General features: G+C 36.7%; 1 protein-coding gene and 1 long non-coding RNA gene across 4 annotated transcripts; both read right to left on the bottom strand.

Annotated features, from left to right (window-relative positions):
- Positions 1-421: 421 nt before the first annotated feature.
- Positions 422-1854, bottom strand: LOC111369623. 2 transcript variants are annotated; one of them, XR_002698205.1, is made up of 2 exons: positions 1466-1854; positions 422-1007 (listed from the first exon to the last, which is right to left on the bottom strand). It is a non-coding gene; the product is annotated as an uncharacterized LOC111369623 (long non-coding RNA). The 2 variants fall into 2 exon arrangements; XR_002698204.1 differs by having other exon boundaries at positions 422-1004; positions 1466-1850.
- A 1197-nt stretch (positions 1855-3051) lies between these two features.
- On the bottom strand, positions 3052-14358 carry LOC111369622 (protein FAM192A). 2 transcript variants are annotated; one of them, XM_022991207.1, is made up of 7 exons: positions 14118-14354; positions 13896-13970; positions 13705-13762; positions 13396-13451; positions 12447-12509; positions 12283-12351; positions 3052-3428 (listed from the first exon to the last, which is right to left on the bottom strand). In XM_022991207.1, exons 1-7 carry the CDS (start codon positions 14175-14177, stop codon positions 3144-3146), a joined length of 666 nt encoding a protein of 221 aa, XP_022846975.1. In that variant the 5' UTR covers positions 14178-14354; the 3' UTR covers positions 3052-3143. The 2 variants fall into 2 exon arrangements, with proteins under 2 accessions (XP_022846975.1, XP_022846976.1); XM_022991208.1 differs by lacking the exon at positions 3052-3428 and adding an exon at positions 11556-11819 and having other exon boundaries at positions 14118-14358.
- Between the last annotated feature and the right edge of the window lie 546 nt (positions 14359-14904).

Here is a 14904-nt window from a genome sequence, read left to right on the forward strand (position 1 = left end):
CGTGATTCTTTGTAATATCCGAATTAGCAAGGTCTTTCAAGATTATTGATGTTCTGGATTTGCATTCCAATATTCAGTCCATTTGTCAATGACAGGAATTTTACACTATATGCAATTCATGTTCATATTAGCAATAAATTTGCATTCCAGGCTTCATTCCCTCTGTCAATGACAAGATATAACTTTATTCATATGGGCTCCGTCAACCACAAGGCATGGAGATTATCAATCTAATCTTGTGAGGAAAAATATTAGCTTGAAATAGTCATAGAATTTTCACACTAGCCTAAAATTATTAGAACTAAAACATATTCATATTCCAAACATGATAATAAACCTCTACAAGAAACGATATCAAACACCAGCAGAGTGACATAAGATTTAAGACAAGCAAATCCACTACGTTGCTGAAAAGAAGGAAAATCCAAAAACGATAACAAGTATATCATAAAGTTCTAGAAACCATAACATATATTATAGCGAACCTAATAACAATCATATGTGAAACGATGGAACTATTTTGACAAGATTAACCATACATCTTATAGCGTACAAGGACAATAATCCACATAGCAAATTCAAATCATCCGTTTAAGTCGAACCCTTTCCTTTCCCATCACACTTCACAATTCATTTTCCCTTGCCAAAAGCCAAGTGCATTGATATGTCCACGTCTCGTTTCTCGCTTATTCGAGCTGGCTTGTCAAAGATGCTTGGCAACTCTTCATCTTCCTCGTTGGGCTCATGATTCACCGCTTCATGAATAGAACTCGACTCCCTGCTTAAAACTTCTTCTTTCACCCAATCAAAATATCCACAATAATTACTTCAAGTGAAGAAGAATCGCCCTTTGTTACTAGTATTCTATTCGATCTCAAAACATTTTCGATATCCTTGTTTACACGAAGGGCATCGTCGTTTTTTTGGTATTGTCTAAAGTAGTGAGTGTTGCTTCTGCAACCGTGACAAAACCCCGAATTCCTTCCTCTCATTCTAGTCGATAACTGCTGAACAAACAAATAAACAATAATTAATGCAATTCAATTACAAAATCTCACATCAACCACCTAAACCTCATCATCCAAGTCAAAAAACATTACCCAATTTGATTGCCGACAATAACCAATCAAAACCAAGGCAATAAAGGAAGATATCGATGACCGACATTAACCACCAATCATAACCAAGAATTCTGCTTATAAAATAAGGCATTCCATAGAGAAGTTCACAAAGGTACTATCATTGCATATTGTTTCCAAAACTTCAAAGTTCAAGCCCCACAAGAAAACTATAAAACACAGTAAAACTTCGAACCCACTAAAAACACATAAATGCAGCAAGATTTGGTCAGAAAAATGATAAATTTCTTCTTTTTTTACTTTGGCATTTTCGAGGAGATAGGAATGTAAAAAGAGAGGTAGACACATTTCAAAATTTTGTACAAAACCGGAAAAAATACACTTACATTATTGCCAGAGTGTGACCGTGAAGGGAGGTGAGTGCAGAGTCGAGGACTGTTCACACACAGATTGTTCGCTTGGATGGAGGTGAATGCGGTTGTGAATGGAGGATGCTCGAGTCATATGCTCTTCGTCAGTGCCGATCAACGGTGACGATGAGTGCAGCGAGCAGAAGAGTGATTTGGGGGGAAACGGGAAAGTCAATTTTGTGAGTGGATTTGGGGGAAAGGGGAGAGACGGACGGAAATGGGAGAAAATGGGAGAGGCGGACGGGAATAGAAGAAATGGGAAAGTAAATACTATTCAATATTTTATTTTTTAACTCTGCCACATCATCAATTTTGAAATCTTGTAGCATTTCTGGAAGGAGTCTCTTTCGTCATAGCATTATTGCTATCGGTATAGTAACAGTTACTGTGCATGATTAATCATTGTACATCGGACGTTTCACTTTTAGCTGACAACAATACTAAACCAAAAAATTCCGTACAACAGCATTGATGGATTTTTTAAATTACCCTGTAAGTTCACTCTTGTTATTTTCTTAATGACGGTAGAATTGCGTAAATTTTTGAAAATGCAATAAAACGTTGAAGTAATTGAATTGTTAACATCTCTACTGTAATCAGAAAGAAATGAAAAAAAGGTCAAATTTGAAAATTTCGAAAATTTTCGTTCTCTATTCAATTTGGTCCATCTTAGAACTACACACAAATAGCATGTATTATTTGAGTGTATCGTTGTATAATTACTATATGACCCGGTAGCTACTCACTTTAAATGCCTCTCTGTCGACAATTGTAACAACCATACTTGTTCATGCATGTCAAGACAAAATAATGATCGATAGAATTATAAGCTTAACTGATCCTAAATATAATCGCAACTCCGAAACATTGGTTCAGGGACACAAAGTCGAACATGTGACTGACCTCAATCACGTTATGTAGACTTGCAACTTAATCAACAAAATGTGGAGAGATCTGATGCGGCAAACCATATACAAACTATCAAAGAAGTACAGGGTTAAATCAACTAAAGACCAAGTTAGTGTCACATTTACCATCCAATTTGATTTTGTTTTATCTTGATCATCCAACTTTATATTTAGTGTCACATTGGCCACCCAATTTAATTATGTTAAATAAAGTTACTGGATGAATTGACTGGGAAATGGTATCTTGTTGCTGGAACTTGAGTTTCCAATAGTTCCTGTCACATTTTGATGAACTTAGTGTGCATTTGTTGATATACTTTCAGGTTAAATTCATTGATGGCCATCCTTCATACTTAGTGTCACATTGGCCCCTAACCTAACTTAGTATTACAATAGCCATCCAATTTGATTTTGTTTAAAGCATTTGACAGGCAGCTATGCTTAGCATTAATTTTTATTCTGCAAAAATTACCTCAGACCATCTTCGATATTAGCAGTGAAATTCCTTCAACAACAATATCCCACCTCACTTTGATGGCCATTTGACTGAACGAGCTCCTTTTTCACAGATCTATGGCGCGCACATGCCCAAAATTGATCAAAAGACTGCTACATGATTCAACGTCAACATTATCTCGACCACTGTTGCCGGTCTATTGTAATTTCTGCATATTATTAAAATACGAGCAAGCCAACGAAATTCATTATATATTATCACAGCTAAATAAATGCCGCAGTCAACAGGATTAGTCGTAATCTTCACTTTCATCACTATATGAAACTAAACCACCAGACACGTTACTATCTCCATTTTTCATTTTCAATGTGCTTACAGATTCTTTAGTATCAATACTAGGTAAATTTGCAGATTCCAACGGCTCTTCTGTGTCAACATTAGGCATACTGGCTGCATTTAAAGGTTCTTTTGGATTTGCAGGATCTATTTTTGCTTTCTTCGCTTGTGGCTTGACTTTGATTACAATGCCCAATGGACGAGATGGGGGGTTCTTCATTCCAACTGATCTTTGATCCTGCATAAAGAGGAACTCGAAGTAACAAAGCACAATTTTACATTTACCAATACTCACAAAACACATTAAAAACAAGCAATGGAACCTTCAACATCTTGTCCGAAAAATAAATCCAGTAGGCAAAGGATGTGAGACTTCATAGAAAGCATAAATTTCTTATCCAGAACCATCTTTCTCAAGAGAATCAAGTTACACCACAAAACCAGATAATGCTATTAAAAGCACTATATATCCACATTTTGGAATGACTTTAGGCATGCTAGTTATCTAAGCTTTTTGTGGGTGACAGATTAATATGCATTCTTGGCCGGAATTTCGACAATTAGCATTCGAATTTGTGTGATCATTACATCATAAATAATCATTGCAGATCAAGCTTATATGGTTTAACCAAATATATCTTTTTTTGCCTTTGGAATGAGTTTAATGAGGCCTTTGATTCCCCCCACAACTACCCACCCCCCAATTATCTACTCCAAAAGAGGCATGTACAATGATTCTCGATGTAATCATTTGCAACCTTAAGGGACAAGAATCTTCATAACTACAGTAGTCTCGGCATTTCTTGAAATTTCTACATATTGAACACAGAACAGGTGTCCAATAAGAATAAATTATATTAATTAATGACACCTGGTGATCAATTTCCAATATTTGATTTCACTCAAGAAAGATAGTCCCTAAATTTTCCAATATTTTTCTTGCGTCATCTGTGCCAAAAGGAATGACCTCCAACGTACCATGTATATTATAAAGACATTTAGTAGTATAACAACAACAGAACTAATCACTCCCAAAAACTAATCCTTCTGCCAAAACAACATACAAAAGAAAACAACACCAAACGCATTTGCAGCCAACTACACGCAGAAAACCTTAATTTCCCCTACTTGGGCACTTGAATAAACTATAAGTTCCATGTCTCATGTAGCACTTCTCATTTTCATGGACTCTGATCACCATTATAATTACTTGGCCGTTAGGCTTCCATTACTGTTTTTCTTTCCTTCTTTCTCCCTATTGTTTTTCTCATTCACTCCTTTTTCAAGGCCTTCCAACAACATCCCCAACTTTTCTTTACTATTCCCAGTAATTAGTATTTGGTACACTAACATTTAAGATAACTTTCAACCAACCATTTACTTCATCTTCCTCAAACCACATTACTTTTTTCTATCTCAGGCTACAGTTGCTGAAGCATGGAGTCTACTTTTACTCGTCCATATTGAAGAAATTCTCCCCCTAGTCATCCACCTTAATTTCATAGCCGATATTTCACTTACTCCTGCAAAGCCCGTCATATGCCAAGATTTTTTCTTCAAGGCATAATCCACTATTCCAAACCCCCCTTATATAGTGTTTATGTTGCATATCTTAGCCTGCCAGCCCATGTGTGGGGAAGGCTGCCTTGGGGAATATTGGGAACCTCGAGGGCCGAACGAGAAATCTATTACACATGGTATCAGAGCAAAGATTAGGCTGAGGTAGCCAGGTTCAACTGAGGTTCAGGGTTGGGTGAGGTGCTCAAATCCTAAAGTCAAGTGAGGTGCTCAAATGGCAGAATTTCAAGGTACTGTTAGAATTAAGGTAGAGGAAAGGGGTCGTGGCCCTGCCCCTGTAGAAGAAAAGAGGACGCGAAGTAAGAGCAAAGCACCAGAAGCTTTTTCCATGGAGGGGAAACTCGGCCAAATCATCACAAATATGGATAATCAAGTAGAATCTCTAGAGCACTCCTCTGAGGCGTCGGAGGGCCACGCCATTGAAAAATAAGAAACTTACCAAAATAACGTCCGAAAGGTGATGATGATCAAGCATCATTGAGGGGCGATGTCCAGGCAGTAAAGGATGATGTCTAGGCTGTGGTAGTCAAACAGGCCACCTTGGGTGAAGATTTTGCCCATCTCCAAGGTAAAGTCATTGATACAGTTATTGTCATGCAAGGACAGGTGAACTAGTTGACTGTGGTGATGAAGAAAATGAGCAAGGAACTCAAACAATACAAACAATCCACTGCTGGTACTAGCGGAGGTGCACTACTTGTGTTGCTGCTCGAGGATTGAGTACTCGAAGCCTAAGGACTATAATGGCCGAAGGAATGCAAAGGATGTCAAAAACATCCTATGGCAAATGGAAGTATGCTTTGATGGTATATATATTGTTGATAAGGCAATGAAGGTACGAACCGCTCCATGCATCTTTCCGACACTGCTTCTCTTTGGTGGAGCCGAAAGCATGTCTAAATGGAAAAGGAAGCTTGCAAAGTTGAAACATGGGCCCGAATACAAAAAAGAGCTAAAGAGACAGCTTTACACGAAGAACGTGGTGTATGAGACCCGTAAGAAACTGAGGGAGTTGAAGCATACAAGGACAATCCGTGAATATGTCAAAGAATTCATGACCCATGCTTCAAATCCAAAGCATGCCGATGATGTCTTGTGTTACTTCCTAGATGGTTGTGCAAGTTGGGTACGATAAGAATTGTAGCGTCGCGGAATCAAAACCATGGATGAAGCAATTGCAATTGCAATTGCTAAACCATTGACTGAGTTTGAGAGAAGTACATAAATCAAGTTAAAACCTTCAAACCCACCAAAGGGAATTTTAGCAAAAGTCGGGAAGACGTAAGGACAAGCAACGGAGTAAGCCAGATTGGACGCCAAGTCAAAAAGTTGATTATAGACCGAGAAGCAACAAACTAGCTTCTTGGCGAAGGGAGAAGAGAGGCAATTTTACACCTCGTGGCTGCTTTATTTGCGAAGGACCACATCTCATGTGAGACTACCCTAAATTGTCCATCTCGGAGACACAACAGAAAGCCTTTAATAGCCAAAACTCAGGTGCGAGTTAGATTGGTTCATTGTAGCTATTCAACACATTGCATGCCAAAACCATTCCGAGGGCGAACGGAGAGAAGGGACGATGTATGTACAGGCCCAAGCAAATGGATGGTAGACACATGTACTTGTTGATACCAAAGCCACAATAACTTCATCAGGGAGGATGAAGCAAAGAGGCTCTGATTGAACGTTCACCGTGGGTGGATTGCTGAAAATAGTGAATGCGACCGTAAAGTTGTTAGCCCACATAGTTCATAAAGCAGAACTGCAGCTAGGTTCGTGGCATGGAGCCGTTGATCTTTCGGTAGCACCAATGGATGACTTCAGGCTAGTGTTGGGCCTAGATTTCTTAAGGAAAGCAAATGCAATTCCCATGCCTTCATTTGGGTTAGTTTGCATTTTGGAGAAGGAATCTTCATATATGGTCCATACCATTTCCTTGGAGATGGAAGCGAGAGAGATTTCAGTAATGCAATTAAACGAAGGCTAGAAAAAAGAAGAACCAACATCTAAGCATTTGGTTTCACACCAAAGTTACAACCGATGATGCAGCTTTGCCAGCTGAAAGTAGGAAAGTCCTTATGGATAATAAGGACATGATACTCGCGGAGTTATCAAGGAAATTGCTACCTAGGAGGGAAGTTAATAAAGCATTGTCAAGGAAATAAGAAGTGGGGACATTTGTGTTGAATGCTTCAATATGCGTGGTGACACTATGATCACACGGGCCATCCATCCGAGGAATGGTGCAGAGGGTGAAGGTTGGTACCAAAGTCAACATGTAAAAGGTTCCAACGAGAAGAGGTGGAGAGGGCATTGTAGACTCTCGTCCATCAAGGTAATGAAGTTGCGATTATGGAGAATGTTCGTGCCCATTAACACTAAGGTTTGACGTGATTGGAAAGTGCCACGATAATAGATGGGAAAATGAGGTAGACCAATGGCAAATTAGGTCCAAACTTCGACATTATACAGCAATGAAGGCGTCGCCTAATTTAGCGAGGGAATGACTTACATCCAGTTTAGGGTCGTAGCATCCAAGCAGTGACCATAAAAATTAGCGCAGGCGGGGTGCTTCAACACGACGTAATGGCCTACTGCATGGGAAACAAACAAGGAAGACAAGCACGCTGTGCAGGCACTACTACAGAAGAGTTGGCAAGGAAATCGACGACACACTGTGCAAGCACTGCTCACGAGACGCAGGTAGGGAAAACGCAAGTACGGGTACACAGGCACGAAAATTAGTTTTTTAATTTAAAAACCATATTTTATGGAGGATAAATACCGTAGACTACAGGCAGTTGTTTTGGATGCAAATGGGTACCAACTTGTGCAACTTACATTAAGAAATCAAACATAACTTAACTACAACTTGGTCAAAGGACGAAACAAAGTTGAACTTGGATGCTACTTCTACAAATGGACAAGCCAATTAGCACGGAATTGAAAAATGACATGCAACTTGTACAAGAGTTATAAAAACATGCAACTTGTAAGATAGCGAATATAAACTTGGCTATCCCTTGCACAAAGGAAGGTTAGTTACAAATTGTATAAAGGTGACATCAACTTGCAAACAATTATAGCCCTTGGATCAATTAAATCTTAGTTTCTATACCAACTTACTTTCCAAGAATTAGCCTATAAATACAGGTGTTGGTTCATTTGTAAATCACATGGAGGAATGGAGTAATAACTTATAGAGAAAATACATAAGAGATTATAAATAGTTTTCCCTTCCATTTAAACAAGGAGATTTTCCCAAATTATATATGTTCCTTTCAATATAATTTCTTATCTACTTGTTCTACTCAAAATTAACATAATTTAGTCGCATAGATTAAATTCTCGTGGGCGTTTTATATTGAGGGGCGAGATCTGTGGAACATTAAGAACGCACGATTTTAGTTTGTTTGGGAGTAACGAAAATAAGCTCATGATAAGTCGTAACGAACCGCCCGTTCGACCTTTGAGGTCGACAATCCTCAAAACGGCCTTCCCCACACGTGGGCTGACATACTAAGATATGCAACATAAACACAATATAAGGAGGTGGGCAGCTTGCATTCGTGCCTATACAAAGGAAATCATTAATGCACTACCAATAATTTAGCATTAAACCCATAATAAGCAATTTTGCCATGCCACATAAGTAGGAGAGCTCTCTATATCACTCCCCACTCAATCCACCACTACCCTCGTAGTGAAACGTATGCTTCACCTCTTCACACTTTTTCAGCATTGTAGTCTCCATGCCAATAGTCCAAAAATTCTCCACAATTGTGGCACCATCCCCCTAATGTGCTGGCGTCCACAGTGCCCCTGCACCTCTTCCTGCAGTAACCTTTACATGCCACATTCGACACCAGCATTCACCTTGTGCACCTCTGCATTGGTTCCTTGGATTGACGGCTCTTCTGGCCGCAACGCTACCATGCATGTTGAAGCATTTAACACAAAAGCCCCCATATTTGATTTCTTTTGCAACTGTCACGCTCTACAATACGTGTAATAACAAAACTGCATAATGCATGCCCCTTCTTCCATTATCCTCAAAGCTTTCCATCCTCGATTCCACTTGATTGCCTATTGCTTTGCCACATGTTTGGGGTCCCAAAATCATTTCCGCAAGAATGCACACCATCAACCTTAGGTAACCAGCAACATAAAGTTCGGAGTAGACTTGCTCTGGTACCACTTATCACGTGCTTCGTTACTCCCGAATAAACTATTACCGTGCTGCCTTAAAGTTACATAAATCCCGTCCCCATGAGATAAGTCCACCTTTCAACAACCACAAAAATTTTCTACAAGGCAAAATTATGTTAACTTTGAGTAGAGAGGAAAAGACATAAATTTGGGAAAAATCTCCTTATATAAGTGGAAGGAAAAATCATTTACAATCTCTCAAGTATTTTCTCTCTATAAGCTATTATTCCATTTTATCTAATTTACGAATGAACCAACACCTCTATTTATAAGCAGAATCTTGGAAAGCAAGTTCGGATCGATGACTAAGATTTAATTGATCCAAGGGCCATCATTGATTGCAAAGTACATGCCACTTTATGCAAGTTGCAACTAACCTCCTTTGTCCAAGTTGCAGTCAAATTGATATTTGTTATCATGCAAGTTGCATGTCTCTACAACTTTTGTACAAGTTACATTTCACTTTCCAACTATATGCTAGTTGGCATATCCCTTCGAAGAAGTAATATCCACTTTAAACTTTATTTCCTCCTTTGATCAAGTAGTAGTCAAGTTAGATTTGGCTTCTTTATCTAAGTTGCACAAGTTAGCACCCACTTGTGTCCAAAACAACTTACAGAAGTCCAGAGTATTTATCCTCCTCTAAACGATGGTTTTGACTTAGAAAAACCTAATTTTCGTGCTTGCATCCCCTGCTTGCGTTATCCCTACCTAAGCAGCCTGCTTGCATTTTCAATCACTGCTTACCTACGTTGTGCCAGCACTACCTGCTTGCTTTCCCTACCGCAATGCCTGCATAGCATGCCTCTATTTTCCTTGCCTATGTCCCATGTTGTAGGCATTTAAGTCTTGCCCAAGCGCCCGCCTGTGCTATTTTTTACGATCACACTTGGGAGGATGTAAGTCATTCCCCGCCAAATTCCCAACATCACTGTATAATGCCGAAGCTCGTACCTAATTTGTCATCGGTCTACCTCATTTTCCCATCTTATACAATGGCATTCCTGAATCATGTCAAACTTCAAGTCATTCCACTTTGGACTATAACAAGCAACTCCCTTCATTTTAGTAGTTTAGATTAGTTTTAAAAAAAAAAAAAAAAAAAAGAAGTAAGAAGAAGAGCACAACAATCAGGTCCTAAAAAAAAAGATTTTATTGTGTCTTTTTGCTACAGAGGAAATTTGCAACATTTCACAACTTCCATTACAATCCACTATACCCAAACTTTTATTCCATTCTTAAAAGCCCAATCACAACACCAAAAATTGTAAGCCAAGCCCAAAACCCCAATCCCATACCATAACCCATTAACCTATCCAAATAAAAGTTTAGCCCAAATCCACACAAATTCTTGGCCCACTGCCAATAAATCCACCCACATCAATCCGTTTAAGCTCAATTCCAAACAATAATAAAATCAAAAAACCCAATTAATACTTCACCGATAGCCCAATCTCCAAAACCAATCCCCAGGCCCAACCCAAATGTGTGTGCTTTTAAAGTTGAATTTGTTGTGACGTTATCCAAAGATTCTTCTAAGGTCATTATCTGCATGTACACTTTTTCTACTGAAATTGGGATGTTGTCTACAAATTATCGACATCTTGCTTTGGCTCCTCGTTTGATCATCAAAATTCATAAATTCCATGTCAAGTTTAAAAGGAAATTTATTTTCCATCATGAAAACTTATTTGCTTATTTTTTGTGTGCAAAATAGATTGGAGACTTCAATGGTGATTATTATTCTTTATTGCGTGTCTCCCTGACTCGATTTCCTAATCACGTTAAGAAAAGAGTTTTTGATCATTCACATAAAGATAATCTATTTGACTCGTCATAACACTTGATTGAAAGTTATAATTTCAATATATAAATAATTTCTTATTGAGGCCCATTCAAGCCTTTGATGTAGCAATCATTTTTCTCTTTTCTTTTTTCTTTTTTCTTTTGGCATATCAATCTATAGTACTAGTTTCTCGTGCTCCTCATTATGCACAAACAAGTGAAGATTTTGTGGATGAGTAGCATGAATTTTACTTTTTGGAGCTACATGTCAATACTTGATTAGGAGAGATTATCCCCCTAAATCAGATCATATTTTTGTCATGATCTGCAGCTATAGTCGACAAATTATCAATTTTGTTATTTGATTCATAGGGATCCTCCCTTGTATAAGTTCATCCTAATGATGTCCAAGGTTCAGTATAAACACTTGATCAAAACAAAAGATCGACCTTCTTGAAGTATGAAGTTCTAATCTTCCTTGCCAAAATCGAGTTCTCTCAGCTGAAGAGAAAAGATGGAGGTTCTATTAAAAATATAATAGAATTAGACATTAGTTCAAATTTTATAATAAAAGATTAATTCAAAACATATTTAATTACATTATATTTAATATCTCAATAAAATTCTAGTTTATTAGTTCATTTGATTTTAGTTTCATTCAACATATGCTTTACCCCCATTTTTTCAAAAACTCATTTTTCCAAACTTATTTCATTCACATTCTACTATAAAATAATTTTACATGTAAACCAAAAATTTTTATTCTTTTTTTAACCATACATTCTCCAAAAAAAAATCATTTTTCTAAAATACATTTTCATACCAAAATGGGGCTCAAACAGGGGCTTAGTTGCTTATATAAATAAAGGGCTTAATCATTGTAATTTATAACCCCTAATATATAGGGAAAAAATTGATTTTCTTCGTCCACAATTATTCTCTTTGTTGCACCCCTCCTGTCTCTTCTTCTTGTCAAATTATACACTTCTACATCAAGGAGTCTTTCATCTGCTGAAAACTTAGCACAAGCCTCTGAACTATCTTCATTTCATTAGCACTAACTCAACAAAGATGTAGTATGTTCAGTTTCCAAACAGGAAAAAAAAATAATAATAATATCAAAGCTAACACATCCAAGAGAAAGAACAGAGAGCACAGTAACGGGTATTCAGTACTTTGATCTTCATCAACTAATGCACACTACAAACATCTCCAAAAACACACATTGTAAATGGTACAGAAATTCGATACGAAAATAACCCCTTTTAGTGCTAGCTTTGATAAGTACAACTAATTTATATATGATGACTATTATTTTGTAATAAGAAATATAGACAACTGGTACAGTGATTGAGTCAGCCAAAAGAATCTAAAAACAATATCCTCGTTAAACAAGCCATAGTAACATTTTCATTTCCAGAACTCCTTCCCCCACACCCACACCACACAATAAATAGGGGCAGTCAAAGAAAATAATGCGACATATGAGAAAAGTAAGTGCCAATAACATATCAAAATACCTGAACTTTAGGAATTAAAGGTGCCTCCTTTACCTCGTGCACTGTCGTAGATTGTGCTGTTACTGCAGCCTTAAAACCAACATTGCAATAAAATAAAAATATGTGGTATAGGCATATAGCAAATTAATATCAAGCAAACATAGGAAAAACGATTAGAAACTTACTTGAAAAAGTTGGAGCTGCTGCTCTTCTTCATCTGCCATTTGACGTTCATATTCTCTCTTTGACTAAATCAGTATAAAATGTCAAAATAAATATTGCATAAACTCAATGGGTTCTGTGACTTGATAAATTGCATTTGTAATTTGAAGTCCACGTGAATCCCAATGCTTCACTCTTATATCTACAAATAACTAGTAGCTTGGTATTGAAATTTAAATAAATGGACACATTCGCTCACACTAATATATAACTCCATAGAAAATCTAAAAGAAATCTCATTTTCCAGAACAGATAGATATGGAAATAATAAACTAAAGGTTAACAAAATATGCTCCATTGACTTTCTAATTTGAACCTTGAAAAGACCATAATTGTTAACAGTAAGAAGACGAGATGGAAGATTAATTACTACTGTCTGTCACACATTCAACCTCTTGGCTTAGGTTCGGCGATCAATCTAATGATTTCTTTAGGGAAACTGATATCCGCTTATTAAGATTTTTAATCAAGATAAGTTTTCAAAAAACTGTAACTTGATTTGAGTTTAATGAATTTATAGGTTCTTTCTCTATAGTTAAATTTAGATGAAAATTATGCACCAAACATTTGCCAAATTGAAAACAGAAGTCCAGCCAAGGGATTAAAAATTCAGGACTGGAGCATTATACATTTTAATTAAAAGAATTTTAAGATATCAACAAGAAAACAAATATCCATTGGGTAAGGCTTAGTTGATTCTATTGATAAACTCCGAAGTCCAAATGGTCAAAATATAATCAACACCTAAAGTACAGTGTTGGCATAGATGGATATCTAATCTGTATTATTCCAACATAATGGAGATTCACAACGAGGAAACATGAATAAAAGCTGGTATCATGCAAGTAATTTACAACCTTAACTGGCTAATTCTATCGAGTATATGAATAAATACATGAGAGAGAGGCTTACCATCTCTAGTTTCTCAAGAAACTCGGTTTCATCCTCATCCAAAGCTTTTGGTGGCCCTGCAAGACAAAAGGATACAATTCTTTGTTTTAAAAGTCAAAGTTAGGAACTTTGGGAGATAGAAGCAACATCAACAGATTAAATAAGAACTAAACAAACATCTCATGTTGGCAGAACATGATTTAGCATTGTGATGTTAAACCCACATATATAAAAATTTCAACAAACAATATCACCATGTGCAAAAATTTGTTTTCAGAACAATTCAAATAACGAAGTAACATATATTCCACATATAAGTTGAGAACTTACTGTGCTTGAAACGTTCATTGAATTCTGAATCTTTCTTGTCCTTGTTTTCCTTTAAAATCTGAAATTCTCAAAGAACAGTAAACTTAAATAACTTCTGAGGTGTGTCAATCCACAGTAAAAGAGTAGTAATTACAATATATGAAAGAAAATACTGATATTATGGCAATAAATAAAGAGTGGAAAAATATGACCTCGTAAAGGGACCTATCTCTCTGGGCAGTACCGTCCTCGACTCGAGCACCCCTAGTTCTCCGAGATTCTTCCAACTGTAATTCCTCATTTGTTCATTTCAATATTTGAAAAAACAAAAAGAAAGAAGTAGAAAGCACTAATTTCAGTCCTCCTAAATGGTAAGAAGAATCCCCTTTTAATCATTAGAATTATTCACAATAACAGTGAGAATTTCGAGAGACCTGTTCTTCGGAAACGAAGTTCATCAACCTAATTGGCGGTGGTAATTCATCGTCCGCCATTTCCGATAATCCGCCGGTGCCGAGTTGTGCCGTCCGAAAATCCCTAGAACTCAGCGATCCAACTCGCGGGATCAACTTTCAGCTGTATCCACAAAAGTCGATTTGAAACTTCTAGGGCTGGGAGTTTTGACGTATGTTGTTTAAATTATGGGCTTTAGGTGTTCACGAGCGATCGATTTTGGGTGTTTTATCAACTTTGAGGGGTAAAATGTTTATCACTGAATATTAGGATTAAATTCACCGATCAATCATGAAAAATGTGTTTTTTCACCAAAATTTATATTTTTGTGATGTTTGATTTTCATTTCTTCTACAGAAAATATTTTTTTACTTTTGATCACGTGATCATATTTTTCTCAAAATCAAAGAAAAAATTTAGAAGGTGCGGGATTTTATTTTCCAGAGAATTCACTCTATCTTTTACTCTCTCATTTATGTACTCTCTCTCATCTATCTATCAATAAAAAATGGATAAGTATAATATTTTATAGATTAAGAATTAAATCAATCAAACACATTTAGGGGGTGTATTTAATCGGAACTTTTGAAAACTTTGATGAATTTTTTTAAGTGATGACTTTTGTCGATTTTGTAGATCTTTTAAAAATTTATATGGAATTAGTGGAAGTCTTTCGTAGATTTTTATGGATTTTCATTTTAAAAATTTTGTAGACTTTTGTTGATTTTAAAATACTTTTGAAGATTTTCATTTGAAATAGAATTCACA

The sequence above is a fragment of the Olea europaea genome, chromosome 20, assembly GCF_002742605.1.
Source record: "Olea europaea var. sylvestris chromosome 20, O_europaea_v1, whole genome shotgun sequence".
NCBI classification, from domain to species: domain Eukaryota; kingdom Viridiplantae; phylum Streptophyta; class Magnoliopsida; order Lamiales; family Oleaceae; genus Olea; species Olea europaea.